The sequence below is a fragment of the Cydia strobilella genome, chromosome 16 (assembly GCF_947568885.1).
Source record: "Cydia strobilella chromosome 16, ilCydStro3.1, whole genome shotgun sequence".
NCBI classification, from domain to species: Eukaryota; Metazoa; Arthropoda; class Insecta; order Lepidoptera; family Tortricidae; genus Cydia; species Cydia strobilella.
Window position 1 is genome coordinate 5715259 of NC_086056.1, and position 19527 is coordinate 5734785.

Consider the following 19527-nt stretch of genomic DNA (forward strand, 5'->3'; position numbering starts at 1 on the left):
TCTGTGAAAATCTCAGTTGAATTCACAGATGTTTTTCTGTTGCCGCTATAACAACAAATACTAAAAAGTACGGAACCTTCGGTGAGCGAGTCCGACTCGTTTTTTATTAATTTATGGCAAAAATAAATAAATTGTGGTTGCGTACAGAGCGGACAGTACACATACCTACCTACCTAGGTAAAGGAAAAACAAAAACACATACCAGTGATCTATTCATAAAAGCATTTATTTAAATCATTTGTAGTTCATTTCCTGTATATTTGTTTTACCGGTCGGTATAGCTGCCTAGTGTTTGAGCACTACCACATTCGTTTGCATTAGTTTGATGTAGAAAAGGATCCAAGTGATCCAACACACAAGTCATTACAATTATAACCTTAGGTATATAAAAAACAGAACTTATGACAAAAAAATCATGAGAATGGATTATTTTAGCATACAAAACTTTTTGGTATACAAAACCACCTTCAGTCAGATTAGATCTGAGTAGCGCCTGGGCCCTACCCTATTTTAGCTACAGTAAGCTAGGCATGAGTGCGCCGCGACAGTATTTCGCGTGAAAGTTAGACCACCAGTCTTTTTCTAACTGTATTGATTAGAATAGGAGCGCGCGAGTTACTGACGCGGTGCACTCGTGCTAAGCCTACAGGGTCTATCGCAAATAAAATCCGCGTTTTTATCCTCTATCTTTGTGTGTTCAGTATGATAAGTTGAAGCTTATAAAATAAGGACCCTGACTCGGGGTAGTACAGTACATAAACGCTGTGATAATCGGTTGACAAAATACAGTACTTTCCAAAATTCTTCACTTTTTGGAATAACTTAATAACATACCACACAGATAGATATGTAGGCATAGGCAGCTATGGACACAGAACATATAATAGGTACAGACTGCACCAAAAAATTTGTTACGAAGTTCCAAATGTTCCAAATGCAGTTTGAAACTAAGTATCGCTAGGTAAAGTAAAGCACTAAATAATAAATATTTATAAAACCAAGTAGATCAGAATCTAAGCTAGTTGTATCGATTACACCACTATTGGCTATATGCATTAATGATGTATTCTGGCGGCCATGAGTCCCATTCGATATTTCTCATATTTCACAGTTGATAGATATCAAATAGTAAGGTATGGACTTTTGCGGCAAAAGAAAGTGCACATTTTTGCAATGACGTGACGGACTCTGCCAATAGGGGATACTACTGCAATGTTCTGCCACCAGAGTGCAGGACTAGCCTTTTTAGTAAACCATAGAGTAAATTATACATACTGTAGCTTTAACAGGTTTTTGACAAGTTTTCAGAGATAATAAAATATGATATTGATGCATCAAGGCGGTTTGTTTACAGAGGACCTACCGGGAAACGCGAATCCGAAATTTCGACATCTGCCTCTTTATCGCACGAATATGCGAGTGACAGAGATGTTAGGTAACGAAATTTCGATTTTCTTGTTTCGCGATAGACCCTCAGATTGTGGTAGTGGCGCCCCCTACGCAGTTTCGCGGAATATTCCCTATTTTCAAGCAATTCGCTTTACTGTGATGAACCGTTTTTTATGTTGTAATTAATGACCCTTGGTACACCTTACTGCATTGAGATAAGGTCTATTTTTGGCTGGTGGTGATTTCAGCATGTTAGGTTGTATGCAGCCTCTCAGTCCTACTTTATGTTCTGTGCCGGCGATCTTCGTGCTACCTCGTTCGTACACAGTGTGTATAAATAATAATGACTAAAATTATATACATAAGTAATATAATTTAGGCGAACATGAAAACAAATTACTATGCACATGCACATGATATTTCTCTATAATAGTAGGTATATTTTGTTACATTTACCAAAAAGACGAGTGTATGTTACTCGTAATGGTAACCCTTTTCCTGGCCGCACCAATCTACAAGGTTTTCCCAAGAAATCCAAATATATTCCAATTAATCCAGCTTTGATGATTCATTTGAAGATCCAATCTAATTAGAACATTTTTAAGTTAATGTTAAATTAGTGCGTATGCAGTGGTCGATATATATGTATATAGTTATATGTATACTATGACTGGAAAAGGGGTAGGGCATTCAAGAGTTGCGTTGTATAAAAGGCACATAACCTGTAATTGCTATCTGTCGAGAAGCGTTTGCTGCACAAATTTGTTTGGATGTTTAGAAATTACATGTTACAAATCTATATAAAACGCAACTTCGCTTGAATTTTACCAACTCGTTACCGACCTTAAATTCATTTGTCCATACTTTATGCATATAAGAATTAAAGTTGACTTAAGCTGTTTTTTTATTTTACTTTGTAGGAGAAATTTGTTAGATAATAGTGTTATAATTGTTTCAGGAAATCTTGCAAAGGCCGGTATTGTTTAATATACTCATGTGTATAAAAATTGACACAAATACAAGATGGTCGAACATATTGAGATCACATCAAGATGTCCCTGTTTGAGTTTATTCGCCATAAACGCTTACAGTATCCACAGATAGGGATTAGGCGGGTCTACACAGAATGAGCTGCCTCGCGAAGAAATCGTCGCGCGAAGCAGCTCGATCTGGATGGCTGTTTCGAAAATAGATAGATATTACGAAAACTATATCAATCTCTATCGCACTTGCGTTATCCGAGTTACAGGGACACTGAAAAACAATGTTCGTGGTAGCCCCCTGGAAAAGACGCGCTTCGCCCGAGGCATCATGCATACGCATGCGTTTGCCTTGGGCGAGGCATGTCTTCACGAGCTGTTGTGCGCGGCAATTTCCTACCGAGGCAGCTCGTTCTATGTTGACCCAGCCTACCTATTGAGCATCAGGCTATTTTCTACTAGCTCCATAATAATTTACCTACGCCAGAATCGCCACAACTGTTTGTACACATAATTAATGTCATTAACGAGTCTAACGCGATTAAATTTAATTATCATTAAAATTGCATTTTATTATTATTATTTAAATTTAATCGCGTTAGACCCGTTACTGACATTAATTACGTGTACAAAACGCGAGAGTTTAAAGTGTTATACAACTGTTTGTAGTCGTAGGCCAAAATAAGTTGATTCTATAAACTTAGATTATTTTAGGCGTTTTAGCTGTAGGTACGGGGCAGCATTGCCAAGCCAATCGTGAAAAAAAAAAAAAACATGAAATTATGACATTTGCACTTACATTTTATAATATTGAAAAAAAAAAATGAAAACTATTCATGTTGATCTACGGCACTACACTACCAGTTGCTAAGAATCAATTGATCAAGTTATAACGGATCGCACCTATGAACAGATCGGTAATAACATTCAAATCATTAGGTCAATAACAACTGGCGCTCGAAATCGTGCCTTTGCGTGAACTCCTTCGAGATGATGCAAGCATCATTTTCCTTGTAAGAATGAACTAGAAAAGGTTTCAAAAAGGGACCTCTTAAAACACTTAGGAAAGGTCACCGATAAGTCCATAGTAAAAACATGATTCAGAATTAAATACATATCGTAATTTGTATCGTTTTATTAAATTGCACGATCTATATGATCAAATGGAATTATCTGACTTGTACCTCTGCACGGTTTTTTTATGTCCCACATTTTCAACCATATCTCCATGTCCACACATAACGACTGGCCCGTCTGTGTGAACCCCTCATATCTATCACCATCTTGTTATTTTTAAGTGGCACTTCGAAAGCTAAAACATTTCATAATGATGTTCATAATATGCTGAAAATGCTGCATCAGTCTAGTGTATAGGTATATTCCCTCTTGATTTATCGTGTACGTCGTACGTCCTTGAAAGCAACTGTTATTTATATTTTGCTCTCACGTGAGAAATATTTTGCTCAATAAAATAAATTCTAATGCCCTTCATAAATGCTATATTTTTTAAACCTTGATCATATCATATGCAATGAAAACCGGTACACAACGAACATATAATTCATAGCAGGGTACATGTCAAATAATCCAGCAATACAATTACAATAAAATAATTCCACTACCCTACCTACTCTAATAGCTGAAACTTAATAATAATAAAACAAAACTTCAACAAGTCTGACATTACAATTCGATTAGTCTCACAGACAAGTCAACATTTAAATTTAATAAAAAATCAAATAAATATTATCCCTCAAGTATAACTAAGAGTGTGGGGGGGATAGGCAATCTTGGATTGCATTACAACCTAATATACAACTATATTTACAAGGGTGAGCTGAGAAGGAATTTAACTTACGATTTACAATTTACATTCTTCTATACAATTTAAATCTCATTTCTATTGCTATCTAGAAATTTCATTCTTAGCCCAGCCGATGGCCATATGCCACAAGAATGTGAACTCTATGGGGTAAGATATAAATAGTATATTCGCTAACATTGACTGGGCTGTAACCTGTCTACCCTAGCTGGAGCTTTGTTGTGAAATTGACATTCATTCTTTATATTTCTAACACGATCAGGCTTATAAATATTGCACTTTTTGTGTTAGGGCGTTCGGACTTCGGACTAATGTTAATAACATAGTAGTAGACTTACAGTACAAGACCATAAAATTCTTTAATCTTTATGCAGCTGTATTAAATATTCAAGTTACAAAACTTCATACACAGTATTACGCTCTTACATTGAAGCCGATGGCATATATGGCAAGACATGCACTTTTATTTTAACTATTATGTGGTAAACCATAATCATAACATAAGGTTTTGTTATGTTCTTTTATCATCAATTCATCACGTACGAAAGGGTCCAATGGTTCTTCTCCCTAATTGGTTAGGGATGGAAACCTGTTTATGGTTTAAATTAATTACAAGTTACAATTTATATCTAACATAACAAAGCTCCAGTGCACACTTTACCAACAAACACTCTAAAATGGAATAATCAGAGAACAGTCTGCATGTACGCCGCCCAAGGCCCGCCAATGGCTCATCCGAAAAATGCTTCTATTGTATTTTACAGATTTAACTATCTTTACAAGTTTGTACAAAGGTATTTTTAAAGATTAACAGTACTATGAGAGGTGAATAAATAGGCCATACTGAAGAACTTTTACTATCGGATCAACCCTGAAATCGCGATCAACATTGGCTTTCCATAGAAAACATCTATACAAACAACTATACCTTTTCGCGATTTCGCGGTTGGCCCTATAGTAAGTTGTTCAGTATGATGTCTCAGATTACTGTGAGTGTTCAGAAAATGATTTTGTAAAGTTTATTTTAAAATGTTACACAAAGGAATTATTAAATTATAGTAATTCGTTGCTCAACAGTTCAAGTCAAATGTATAAAATATTATCATATTATTATTTAATTCCAGTTTAATATAATTATATTATTATAAATGCAACAATGTTCCTCTCTAAACCTAAAGAAATGTTTACAGACAAGCTGAAGGATAATTATTTATTATACTTTAACTAACTAAGAGGACATCATTTAAAATCACAATTCCGCTAGGGACTAATATTACAGTTGACATTTGAGATAGAAGAGTCGCATTAAATAGTTTCCTTTGTGTAAACACCTTTAAAAGCGTTTGAACATTAGTTTACTACAGAACTTTTGTCATTGAATCATTTTAACGAAGTGCAAACATACGAGTCAAGTGACCGGTTCACTCCATTTGCTAAAACGGCCCCCGGAATCTGGACGTGAACGGCTCCAACGGAGCTTTTCTACAGGCGAAGCGAGGCTAATTTTAAAATGTCATACTATCAGCAGTTATAAAGAGTGTTTAAGAATAGACTGCATATTTCTAGCTCCCTTCGCCTCGTCGGTGGAAAAGAACCTAAAGGGTCGGAGTCGCCATCAATGAAGCAGGGCCTTGGCGGATCCTAGGCGCCTATTCTTAAAGGACTAGTCGACGAGGTCGATGCGCTCGAACCTGCGGTGCGCGCGCGCCTCGCCGTTGCTGGTGCGCGCCGGCCGCGCCCACGTGTTCACGCAGCCGTCCGCGCACGCCGTCACCAGCCCCTCCGCGCGGAACTGCAGCGCCGTGAGCCGCTCGTGCGCGACCTTCTTGCACACGAGCGGCTCCAGCACGGGGCACTCGTCGAAGCGCGGGCACGACGGCGTGCCTATAAGCTTCACGGGGTCGCACGAGTCCGGCGCGCCGGCGGATTTTCCGCGCATCGCCACCGTGTTCGACGCGGACTTCTGCTCGGGTTTCGACGACAGACTGAAGTTCCGCCGGTGCTCCGAGCGTCGCTCGCCGAAAGAGAACCCGGCCAATCGCTGCGTTAGAGAATTCACCCCTATCGCCGTCTCCTCCTTAGCTTTGCCGACGCTTATGTTCAGAGTGGACACGTTGTTGACCTTCGTGGTTTTGGATTTGGCACCGGACGGCTCGCCGGCGGCGTTGCTTAGCTCGGCGTGCTTGTGGCCGATCTTGTTGGTCTTGGCGCACTTGGCGGGCGGCTTGCCGGGCACGCCGTTGGGCGACAGCGCGGGCGACAGGTGCGCGGAGGCGCGCGCGCGCACGGGCGGCCGCAGCACGTCCTCCGTCAGGTCCCACAGGCACAGCTGCGTGTCCTGCGATACACTCCCTAACCTATAGCACTGCACGTCACTCTTCTGTCTCTCCTCTTCCGGCTCTTCGCTCTCCGGGTCGGTGAAGCTGACGACGTACGGGTCGAACGCGACGACGGACACCCAGGAGCGGTGGCCCTGGCCGCGTGCGACCACCCGCCTCTCGCTGAACGACCAGACTGTAACCAAGTCGTCCTCCCCTCCGACCACGACGTACTTGCCGTCGGGCGACCAGCATACGCATAAAAAACCTCCGAAGTACGACCTCGCCCTCCCGATCAACTCCATAGTATCGTAGTGGAATACTCTGAGGAAGCCATCTTGGGAGACGACGGCTAAGTTCGTCCCGCATGGCGAGAACCCGAACTCGTTTATGCAGCTGCCCTCGGCACCGATCACCCACCTGTACAGCGGATTCCTCGTCGATTTAGTTCTACACGTGTGTATTGAATAACCATCGCCTTGTTTGAAAAGCTGATAATGCGGCGCCGTAGTTCCACAAGTTAATTCCTCGTTATAAACATACAGTTGCCCCGAAGCGTGGGCCGTTATAAACAGGTTGCTAGAGCCGGGGACCCATTTAATACACGTCACCCGGGTTTTATCGATCAGTCTCTGGAATAGAATGCAAATAGTTTAATTAGCATTGAATGGGAGTTGATAATCTGTCATTTGCATAAAATGAACCGTAAGGAAAAGGCCACCCAGAGGCACGCGTAGCCGGAAAAAAAATTTCACACGAAAACGTAAATTTCAGCAATTCATTAATTGCCTTTATCCTGTGCATTATTAATTTAGTGATGGGTGCAATTAATAAAGAAGAAACTCGAAACAAATAAAGAGATATGGATAGAGATAAATGCTATTACTGAACACAATTGATTATTGAAGTGGATCAGATAAGATATTCAAACGCTGATAATGATGAGGCAAGGCGCCAATATGAATATTAGGATGACAAAATATACAAAATGAAACTCAAGTAATTAACATCACTACACCTTATAAAACAAAAACAAAGTCCTCCGTCGCGTCTGTCTGTTTGTTTCTTTGTATGTTCGCGATAAACTCAAAAACTACTGAACGGACTTTCACCTGTCAATAGAGTGATCCTTGAGGAAGGTTTAGGTGTATAATTTGTTAAGGTTTTTTGTAACCCGTGCGAAGCCGGGGCTGGTTGCTAGTGGTAAATAATATTTTCAGAATTAATATTTAATTTTAAACGTATTTACGTAATAATATACCTAAGCTATGTTCCCAAAAACCCATAGGAAAAATACATGCTTGAAAGCAGATATGGTAGATATGATATCAGTCATTTTGGAACTGATATTACAAAAACAACAGCAGTTCACATAGTTTCTAACACGATAAATCAACCTCATGTTATTTGCAGGCAGACTATATCTCTGAATTTTAATTAATTAGGCCACAAAGAAATAGCCGCCTCGCGAGAAAATTGGCACACCAAAACAGCATGAGCTGTAATGGCTCAAGCAAGACAAGTTAGGTCTTCACAGACCAAACTGCCTCGCAAGGCAATTTCCTCGTGAGGGGACTCTTCTGTGTAGACTCAATCACATGGGAAATGGACCCTACAACAATTGAAGTCCCTCTAATTCCTGCTATATTATGGGAGTTTGATTAGCCAATCTACGATCAAATCTATCTGGTCTTGTACTAAAATGACATTTCAATTGAGCAGATTTGGTAGCATAATATAAAACCACAATCTTACCTCTTCGTTATACAATTTACTTAATTCCTTCTTGATAGGATCTATGAGCTGTATCTGTCCAGTGCTGAAGCCAATGACCAGCGCCACACTGTCCGGAGCCATTGTAACTGTGTTGAAGTCGTGGCAAGTGGGGTTTGTGCCTTTGTACATCTTCTTGTCCACTGGTTTTGTCAGGTCAGCTGCCTGAAATGCCAATTGGTGGGTGTAACTTTTGTTACATTTTTTTTTTATATTTACTTTTTTTACAAGGTGCACAAAGCCTTGGGCGAGGGTACTCTGTACAGACCAAGCTGCTTCCCACTGAAATTGCTTTTAAACACAAGCTAGTTTAAACTATCTAAAGTCTCTAGTTTAAACTAGCTAAGTTTTAACTAGGATAAAATTAAGCTGGGTATTTAAACATAACCTGAAATCGTAAACCTAGTTTATTCCATTTATTTTCAGCACTAATATTTTTCTGCTTTAAACTATGAGACACCAAAACAGTCCTAGCTAAAAAAATACTATTACAAGCATTAATTGCTGCCCTCTAACAAATATGAAGTGAGGTTCAAAAGTCATTAATAGATTTAGGAACAATCTATACCAGGGGTCGGCAACCTTTTAGCAACCAAGGGCCACATAGTAGTTAACGAAATTGATGCGGGCTGCACTTCGTTAATATTTATGACTTTATCAGGTATTGTCGTTTGTCAAAATATTATGCACAATGGCCAAGGAGGCTCGCGGGCCGCAAGTGAGAGGTTCGCGGGCCGCCTGTTGCCGACCCCTGATCTATAAAAATTGCCCATAACTTTTATCTCAAATTGAAAATTGTGAATTAACTTGTGTTAATTCACTGTATCTACAAAATCTTGTCATATCTAATACGTGGCTGCATCTTATGCTCATAGACAGCAAATGTAATACTATTTTTGAGAGAAAACTAAACACAACAGGCAAAAGTATAAATGGAGTTGTAGGAATCATAAAACTTGTGTTGAATTGCATTCTCTCATATTCTCATGCACCAGAAACTTGACAACTATAGTGAATTTCCAATATGAGAAGACTATGCACCTTCAAATTCTAACAAGAAATTCACAGTAAACACAAAGGTAAATACTCGTATGCCAGCTAGTGTATTTGCTCGGAACATATGAAACACCCACTCACCTTCTTAACTCCTCTGTACACATACACATAGAGCTCCTTGCCGTGATTGAAGCATATCCTGTCGTCCGAAGGCGGCCCGTCCGAGCCCGGAGCTGCGCCCGGACCAGGCGGCAGCGACACCAACGACACGCGCACATGAGAGGAGCCCGACCCGCTCGTATACCCGACCCGGTTGGGCCGCGAGTACTCCGACAGCGTCATCAGGCGGTACGTGCCCTCCCGCGTCACGAACTGCGTCTTCACGTCATCCTTCCCGCCGGAGTCCGACTGCACGGCCATATTATCATAGTAATATCCTGTTATTATTCATAAACTCCACCAGAAGCCCCGATTAAAAGTGACAGCTCGGCCGACGGATGTACGAGAACGCGCGGCAGCAACGCATGCTGCCGCATGCACCGATGACGACTATACTCATTTGACTACGTCTAATTGTGAATTAAATTGTTTATTTATAAGTATAAAACGTAGAATTCAATATTTCTCTTGCATTCAACATAAAAAGTCAGCTGCGGGGTTTCCACACTACTGACGGAAAATTACCGGGAAAAATCCGATAATTTCACGCTACGTTGATATGTAAAAATTTGTCCATATTCTTTAAACCTTAAAGACATTTTGAAAATTCAGAGTATGCAATAAGCTTTTATTTAAATTTGCTGTTAGAAATGCATTAAAGAAAGCTTTTACTAATAAATGTGTTTCATATCACTTATTCCAACAAGTAAAAATTTTCAAGCAAGTTGTGAAAATTATCATACATCTGGCAATAACAGTCATGTGTCAAACGTCACAAACGTGACGGTTCGTAAGTTTTGTTTATGGTTTAACTTTTTTCAAGTGCATTTAAAAGGGCTATGGCTTCCTTTTAACATCCGCTTTCAAATTAGCCTATGAGAAAAGAGTATATAGTTGGTCAAACCATATTGTCAGTAAATAAGAACAAAAAAACTATACTCATCCTTTTTTTTGGGTGGTAGTACTAGTGTAAGACAAAGATAGTATGATTCTCTCTATCTATGTTTGAAATGAGACATTCCTTTGACAAACTATAGTATTTTGATTGATTGATTAAGTATATCAAATCAATCAAACTTTTATTGGTAAAATAGAAGTATTTTATATGTCAACACATTATTATTATCTTATACATAGAACATTACTTACACATAGAAAGTATATAGTCTATGAGTCCACATCATCGAACGATCTCCCTCGACACTCGTGCGCGAATCGCGCTTCGCGCACGAGTGTGGAGCGAGGTTATAATTATAGTTTGTCAAACCAAATTGTCAGTAAATAAGAAAAAAAAAACTATACTCATCCTTTTCTTTTGGATGCTAGTACTAGTGTAAGACAAAGATAGTATGATTCTCTCTGTCTATGTTTGAAATGAGACAGTCCTTTAACAAACTATAGTACTAGTGTAAGACAAAGATAGTATAGTCATAGTCCATAGTCTCATTTCAAACATAGACAGAGAGTCTATGTTTGAAATGAGACAGTCCTTTGACAAACTATAGGTTAGTTTCTAATTTTTGAAAACCTTGGGGTTGGCAACTGTCAAAGGTTTGCAGAGTTGGCGCCATCATAGCTTGCCCATTTTTCTATGAGATTTGGCTTAAAGGGCTGACATCCAGGGCATTAAAAAAACAAAAATTTGACACAATTCTAGGGATTGACAGGGCAAGCTATGCTGGCGCCATCTGCTAATTATTTCGACCGGCCAACCGAGGGCCAACCCCATTGATAAGTAATTTGGTAGTTTATTAAATAACTGGCAAGGTTTTTCATTCTATGTTCTTTTACACATATGTAAAATTGTAATCATAGACATAGTATATACAAGTAGTTATAGACATGAAATCGAGCGACCAGGGGTAAGAGAAAAACATATTCATGTATTAACAGTTTCATGTATGGCAGCATAATCCTCTTTCTCTTTCACTTATAAATTTCGGTATATCACCATCGCCTCCTTGACTAACTATGTCTATGCCTCCTTGCTATGATGCCATAACCCGACCTTGAAAAAATGCCGGGTCGGTGATAAAGTCAGACCATGGCACTATTTTCTCTTTTCTCTTATAGAAATCGCAATAAGACTATCTTTCTCTAGGGGGGGTGGAGGGGTAGGTACGCTCAGGTATGCGACGCTGGGCTATTGGCCTACACCTCAAGTCCATCATACACGTCCCCGTCGTCCCTGTATCTGCCGCCGCGGATCAGGGACGAGCTCACCCAGGGTTACATTTGTGGGTGGGCCGTCTCCCCCGGGCAATGCTAGTGGTCGTAACGGGCGTCGCTACATTTACCAACATACCCCGGACCACTAGTAGCCAAGTATGAGGGCCCCGCCTGGTGTGGGCCACGCCAAGTGATGTGGCATCCCCACCCACCAGGTGTTCCTTTCCTTACCCTAGAATTCCCGTCTGTAATCCCATGCTCCAAAACGTCATTTCCTGTCTGTTATTCCCGTCTTATCTTCCCTTCCCCTAGGGTTTGCAGTCCGGAGCCTGAATGTGCGGAATTCCTCCGCACATTTGGGACCCGGAATGCAAACCCTAGGCTTCCTTTCACACCATTACTCCTACTCCATTCCAAGAGGAGACAACCTCTTTAAAAAACCCCAATCTAAGGTCGAACAATCGTGCCGAGAGATGCGTGGCTGAGGGGGAGCTCAGCCGCTAACGATGACCCTCGATACCGGGCAACCTCGAGGTGTATTTTGCCTTGTTCCAGCAAGCGGGGCTCTGCTGGCAACCGACACTTTTTTTCCCTAGCTTCTCGTGGGATTTGTATGGAGAATAACAATAAAAAATCTGAAGGTACCCTGGAAGACCTATGCCAGGAACTAATGCCCCTGATGGTAGGCGCGGAAAACTCTGCCCAAACATCGGAGCAAGCCATGGAGGGAGTGGAGAGCGCCGACACGGTTGAAAGGAGCGATACCCATCGCCCAAGCAACCTAACGGAGGCTCCCAACCCTGAGACACGCAAGTCCGTCAAGAAATTGACGGGCTCAGCGAAGGGCCGCTATAAAGCTCTTAGAGGACTAGGAGTTGCGCATGAGGAGGCGCTACAACTGTCCGCAAAGGGTTTCGCGGAGCTTAAAAAAATGGGGTACAAGTTCGGGTCCACACATTCCAGGCCCGAGCCAAAATCGGCCAAACGGCCGCGCTCGGAGGAAAAATCACCACAGGGTAACATGTGCAAGAACCCAAGGGTGACTGTGACTCCCCCAACCCAACCCCAACCCTCACAACCCTACAACGAGGTCCTCAGCCAAGTCCGAGTCGGAATCAAGGACTCCAAGCCGATGAGTGTCGCGCAACTGGAGTCCCTCTGCAATACCATCTTGCAAAAGATTGCGACCCTGGAGATGGACGAGGGACCAAAGTTCAAGGGTTACTCATACAAGCCAGGCTGGTTACTCATCACCTGTAGTGACCAAAGGTCAAAAGCCTGGCTTGAACTAATAACACCATCCCTAAAACCATGGCCGGAAGCCAATCTCGGGGTTATCCCTGAAAATGAGCTTCCCAAGCCTAATATAGGCATGGTGTTCATCCCAGAGATAGACGACTCCAAGGTAAAGCAGTCGCTATCTCTGCTCTATGCACAGAACCAGGGGCTGTACACAGAGCACTGGAAGATTCTCCACACCAAAGTCGAGAAGAGTGGGGCTATGGTAACCCTATCTCTGGACGACATGTCGGTGGAGAATCTACAAAAAAAGGGTCTAAAGGCAAACTTAGGTTTCCGGGAGGTCCAGTTTCGGCTAAAGGGCCAACCAAAAACCCAACAGACCGAAACTCAACCTTCCCTAGACCCACCACCGCAGGATGCAAACCCTAACCCACCCAACACCTTATCCCAAACGCCTGCCCGAAAGGTGCCTTCAGGTCCAAAACGGGCGGCTCCTTCGACACCCAATCCCAAACCAGGATCATCGGGCGCGCAGCGGTTTCTCGCCAACCGGGGAGGCCATAGGGGCAACAACCGCCCAAGGGGTAAAGGGGACAGAGGAGGCTACCAAGGGCGCACCAGTGCCCACCGCGGTGGCAAATAAACACGACGCATTCGGGGGTAGGGGGGTGATGTTCCTTCAGGCCAATCTCCACCACGCCATAGCGGCCACAGCGGTCGTTGAAAAGCTGTTTGGCGAAAATGGCCTGGACATCGCTCTCATTCAAGAACCATGGATCAACACCAAGTCCATGGCACCAGGACTGAACAGGGCAGGAAAGGTACTGATCTACGAAAAAGGTGCCAAACCGAGAGCCTGCATCGTATTTCACAAAAATATTAACTTCTTGCCTGTTACAGAACTATGCAGTGAAGACCAAGTAGCTGCCTACGTCGATCTCAAAGGGAGAGGAGCACGCAAGGTAATAGTCTGCTCCGCCTACCTGCCCGGAGAGAAGCAAGATCCCACAGAAGAACTGACTAAAGTGCTAGAGTACGCTCAGGCACAAAAGGCGGAACTTATTGTGGGATGTGACGCCAACGCCCACCACACCATCTGGGGGAGCACTGGAATCAACAAAAGGGGTGAGTTACTATCCCAATTTATCTTTACTAATTGCCTGCACTTGTTGAATAAGGGCAATACGCCCACCTTCGTAACTAGAGCTAGGCAAGAAGTATTAGATATAACCTTCGCTACTGAAAAGGCGGCGAGCTGCCTAGCCGACTGGCGTGTCAGCAGCGAAAATTCAATGTCGGACCATAGACATATTTTGTTCAGGGTAAAAGGCTCTCTAGATAGGGAACCACTTACGCGTAGAAATCCAAAAGAAACGTCTTGGGAAGCCTACAAGGCCGACCTCGAATACCGTCTAAAGGATGTCCCAAAATATGTCAAAACCCCAGATTCTCTCAACTTGGCAGTTAATTTAATATCTGAAGGCATACGTAGGGCCTACGAACAAAGCTGCCCACTGAAAGAGTCAAAAACTACTAACACAACGACGTGGTGGAACAAAAGGCTAGAAAATCTCCGTAGGTCCACACGTCGCATATTCAATCACTCGACCACACCGAATGAATGGGAAAGGTATGGTAGAGCGCTGACTGAATATAATAAACAAATCAGGAAAGCAAAAAGAAGGTCATGGAGGAAGTTCTGTGAAGAGATTGCCCAAACTCATAAAGGAGCGAGAATTCACAAAATACTCTCCAAGACACCAACCAACTATCTCGGTCTTCTTAAAAGACCAGATGGCACATTTACGAACACAGAAGAGGAAACTCTGGACTTGCTCAGAAGCACCCACTTCCCCGGTTCGTACTCAACCAGTAACACACAACTTTGCGCCCAAAGGAATTCTCGAAACCACAGGGCAAGCAATATCGACTGGAATTTGGCAACTAACATTTTCAGACCAAACAAAATTAGATGGGCATTGGATAAATTTAAACCATTTAAATCGGCAGGAGAAGATGGAGTATTTCCGGCGCTTTTACAGCAAGGACAGGAACTCCTCCTCCCGCATCTGGCCAGAATATTCCGAGCAAGTTTTGCATGGGGAATTATACCAGATGAATGGACTAGGGTCAAGGTACGCTTCATACCAAAAGCAGGGAAAAAGGACTATTCACAACCTAAATCCTTCAGACCTATTAGTCTAACATCGTTCCTACTCAAAACGATGGAAAGAATCATTGATCAACACATTAGAGCGAAATACCTGGTGGATAGACCACTAAGTGTAAACCAACATGCTTACCAAAAGGGGAAATCTACGGAGACTGCCCTACTCGACCTGGTTGACAAGGTGCAGAAAACCCTAGAGGAAAAGCAAACCGCTCTATGTGCGTTCCTTGATGTCGAGGGTGCTTTCGACAATACGCCCACAGAGACCATACTCAATGGTATGAATTCAAAGGGAGTAGACGAAACCACCACCAGATGGGTACATAGCATGCTCTCGAACAGAGTAGCCACTCTGACCCTCAATACCATAGAGCATGAATTTTATACCACAAAAGGGTGTCCACAAGGAGGCGTTCTATCCCCACTATTATGGACCCTAGCAGTGGACCAACTTCTTGCAATTATGTCAGGCCATGACTATGACACACAGGGATATGCCGACGACCTGGTAGTCATTGTCAAAGGCCCTTGCCTCCACACGATTTCCAACCTAATGCAAGGAGCTCTAAACACTATATTCAAATGGTGTAGAGAAAATGACTTGTCCATTAATCCGAGCAAGACTGTAATAGTACCATTCACAAGGAAACGAAAGCTGGAAAAGCTTACACAACCAAGACTTAATGGACAAATAATACCGTTCTCAGAAGAGGTCAAGTATCTAGGGGTCACTTTCGACCAAAAGTTAACTTGGAACCCTCACTTGAGAAATATTATACAAAAAGCAAAAATGGCCATGTGGTCATGCTGTCGAATGGCAGGAGCAAGATGGGGCATAAGACCCCAAATTGCTATGTGGTTGTACACAGCGGTAGTGAGGCCCATTATCACCTATGCCTCCGCAGTCTGGTGTAACAAAACCAGCCAAAAGACGGCGATAGATACTCTAAACAGCCTGCAACGCACGGCTTGTTTAACCGCAACAGGCGCCTTCTCCTCGACACCGGGAGCGGCCCTAGACGCACTGCTGGACATTACACCACTCCACCTGCACGTGCAAAAGGAGGCCAAGCAGTGCGTCTACAGAATATGCACGCTAAACAGGCCAAAATGGCGCTCTCAAGCACTAACCAAACTAAAGGCCTGGGTTTTTGCAAATAGAACCCTTAGCATGCCCACTGATGACACGCACACCGAATGTCATTTTACCAAACTGTACACAGTAGAAATCCCTCCTAGAGACAAATGGACCAACGACCAAATGTACGTCGAAGAGGGAAGCCATATTTGGTACACGGATGGTTCCAAGAAAGGCAATGATGTAGGATGTGGGATCTATGGTGAGAGACCTAAGCTCAGAGCTAGCGTCAGCATGGGCACACAGGCATCAATCTTCCAGGCAGAAGTCTTCGCCATCAACAAATGTGCGGAGCTTAACCTGGATAGAAACCTAAGACACCATCATATCTACATCAACTCAGACAGCCAGGCTGCTCTGCTGGCACTAGATTCCCTCGAGTCAAACTCAAAACTAGTCCAGAACTGTAAAACAAACCTAAATGCACTGGCTAACTCCAACAAAGTCATACTTAGATGGGTACCAGGGCACTCCGACATTAACGGAAACGAAGAAGCGGACGAACTTGCTAGAAAGGGCGCAGACACACCCCTGGTCGGCCCAGAACCGTTCTGTGGAATCACAAAACGGGATGCATACTCTCTGCTCAGCAACATAGAAAAAACGAGAGCAATCGATTGGTGGAAGTTCGTCAAAGGACAAGAACACTCGAAAGCTCTAATCAAAGGGTTCAACGGCAAAACTGCTAAGGAGCTTCTAAGGCTCAAAAGATATAAAACCTGCGCAGTGACTAGAATATTGACTGGACACTGTAAGTTGAACAAACACATGTTCCGAATTGGGAAGAAACAGGATGCGACATGCAGGTTCTGCCAGGAATCAGAGGAGACTGCAATGCACATTCTCTGTTCCTGTGGACCACTAATGTCAAAAAGAAGTATCCACTTAGGGCGGCACATACTGCAACCCTATGAGGTACAGAACATTACGGCCCAAAGAATCTGGAATTTTCTGGACTCAACGGGCATTAGTAACGAACTTTAAAGGGCCCTTTAAAGGGCCGTCACAATAGATCACTGCTTGGTCGACGTGACACTCACAGGCCCACAACACCCCAACAATAATAAATAATAATAATCTTTCTCTATCAAAGAGTGTCAGGCCCTTGATTGTAATAAAATGTAAGAATAAAAAACATCTATTTTTAAATGCAGTTTTATTATTTTACATTAATACTTAAAGTAAAATGATTCATTTATGCCTCTGGGGCTTTTGGAAGTTCACTAGCTGCATCATCAGCTTTTACCCCAATTTCTTTATCTGTTTGTACTGATGTCTTGCTAGTTTCAGGCTGTTCTTTACCTTCCAAAAACTTGTCCCATTTGTCAACTCTTTTACTCAAATCAGCATCAGTTTCTGCAATCCTATATTTAGTTCTTCCATCCCATATTTCAGCTGTGATCTGCCTTTTACCAAACCACCTTCCACTGACTAAAGCAACAACAGCATCTGCTTGTTCTGGCTCTTTCATTGTGATCTGTGCCACTCCTTCTGGATGCCGGTCATAGATGACCACTTTACGGACCTCACCACACTTAGCTGCCTCCTCTCGTAAGTCCTGCTGATAGTCCAATATCAATTGAACATCCTTATCAAAGTCAGAAGGATGAAAGAGGTTTTTAATGATAACAACACGCTCATGCTTAGATCTCTCTCCAACAAACTTCTCAGGCCGCCAGTCAAATAGTTTCTGCTGCATTTTCTTTAGTTTCTCCAGCTCTTTTTTCTTCTTCTTTTTTGGTTTTAATGCTGGGTTGTACTCTCCTTTAAGTTGGAAGTGTGCTCTTTCTACTTTTACTGTATTTCCTTTGAAATCACTCCCATCAAGTAACTTTAGTGCTAAATCAACTGATTCTATCTTTATGTAAGTACATAGTGCATCACCCTTAAAGCAATTTTGTTCTTTATCCATGTAAAGTTTGACCTTCATTTTTTGGGACTGTGGATCTCGCTCAACAAGGCCACATTTTTGCATAAAATTTACAAATTCTTCTTCAGTTAAGTCTAAAGGAAGATTTGAGACATACACCTTTGTGTTATTCTCATCTGTGGCATCAAACCACTGGGGATCATTTTTTCTTTTAACACCACTAGCTTGTTCTGTTGGCAATTTTTCGTTTTCCTTCTTTTTACTCTCCTCATCCTCTTTGGAGGTATTATCAATGAAACCATAGGACATTTGGTAGTGGGCTAGAAAGTCCTCATCAACCTTAGGTAACCATGCTTTCTTTTCTTCATCCCAAAAAGACTTTGAGCCATCTGCATCAGTGTAAACATGTGTATCATTTTCATAACTGTAAACCCTGCCTGGTACTTCGGAGCCTGGTTTTGGAGTCCAAGAATTAGTATTTTGGTCCCATGTGTACTTTACTTGTGTGTTTGGATCAGTGTAAATGGCCTCTTCCCCTTCGTATGTTATGTATGGGGCATAGTCGCCCCAGGTTGAGTTGTCACTTGATTCAGATTTTGCATCTTCTTTAAGTTCTTTTTTATCCTTATCTTCATGTTCGGCATCTTGCTTTCCAGTCAACTCAACTTTTGACTTACTTTCGGTATCCTTAATACCAGGTGAAGGTGAAACATCTCGATTGTTCGTCGTGGAAGGTTCATTTTCAGAATGTAATACGTTGTCGCCCTTGTCTTTTGAATCCTTTTCTTCTAAATTACTCACAGAAGGCTCAAGTTCCTGAAGATGCTGATCTTCAGCCTGTTTCTTTGCCAGTTCTTCTTCTTCGGTCAATTTCAGAACCGTTTCAGTAGAGAGTTTGATAACAAACCCTGTTTTTGCACTCTTCGACATTGTTGAATCTTTTTCATCGATGATTTTTTTAAAGTACGTATTTTTAAGTATGCAATAATACACAAATAAATGCTTATTATGTGACGATACGAAATAACAAAATCGTACATAAATAGGTTATATTATATTCCTGTCAACTTGATAGTAAACTAAACAGATAAGAAAATATTTGTACCATAGTGCAATCTTGGTGCAATCGTCATTCGTCGCAAAGCTGGACACAATCAAGGGGGGCAACTTAATCTAACAATTTTTTTAGGGAGGGGATAGTCTTATGTATGTTTCAGTAGGAGTAGCAGAGAAAACGCTATTATTGTTCGTCCTTGTCACGGTCTCACTTTTTTTACTCCCCACCGTAAATTTAGTATGGTTTATGGGTAAAAAATTAACTAACCCGACTAAATTACGTAGGTTTTTTTGGTATGTTGTAAGGAATGTTGAAACGTGTTTTTAATTTTGTCGCATTTGTTGTCCCTCACGAGCGCACGCGTATCATCTATAGGATCCTACCATCTATGGCATAAACAACAATGCGTTTAGATTTGGAACATTATCTAGATAAAAAAAAGAA

At 42.0% G+C, this 19527-nt stretch overlaps 2 protein-coding genes across 2 annotated transcripts; both read right to left on the reverse strand.

Annotated features, from left to right (window-relative positions):
• Window positions 1–207: 207 nt before the first annotated feature.
• On the reverse strand, window positions 208–9998 carry LOC134748568 (WD repeat-containing protein 20). Its single transcript, XM_063683359.1, has 3 exons — window positions 9420–9998; window positions 8265–8447; window positions 208–7141 (listed from the first exon to the last, which is right to left on the reverse strand). The coding sequence occupies exons 1-3, from the start codon at window positions 9696–9698 to the stop codon at window positions 5855–5857; spliced, it is 1749 nt and encodes a 582-aa protein (XP_063539429.1). The 5' UTR covers window positions 9699–9998; the 3' UTR covers window positions 208–5854.
• A 7305-nt stretch (window positions 9999–17303) lies between these two features.
• LOC134748462 (17S U2 SnRNP complex component HTATSF1) lies at window positions 17304–19083 on the reverse strand. Its single transcript, XM_063683260.1, has one exon. It carries the CDS (start codon window positions 18954–18956, stop codon window positions 17352–17354), a length of 1605 nt encoding a protein of 534 aa, XP_063539330.1. The 5' UTR covers window positions 18957–19083; the 3' UTR covers window positions 17304–17351.
• Between the last annotated feature and the right edge of the window lie 444 nt (window positions 19084–19527).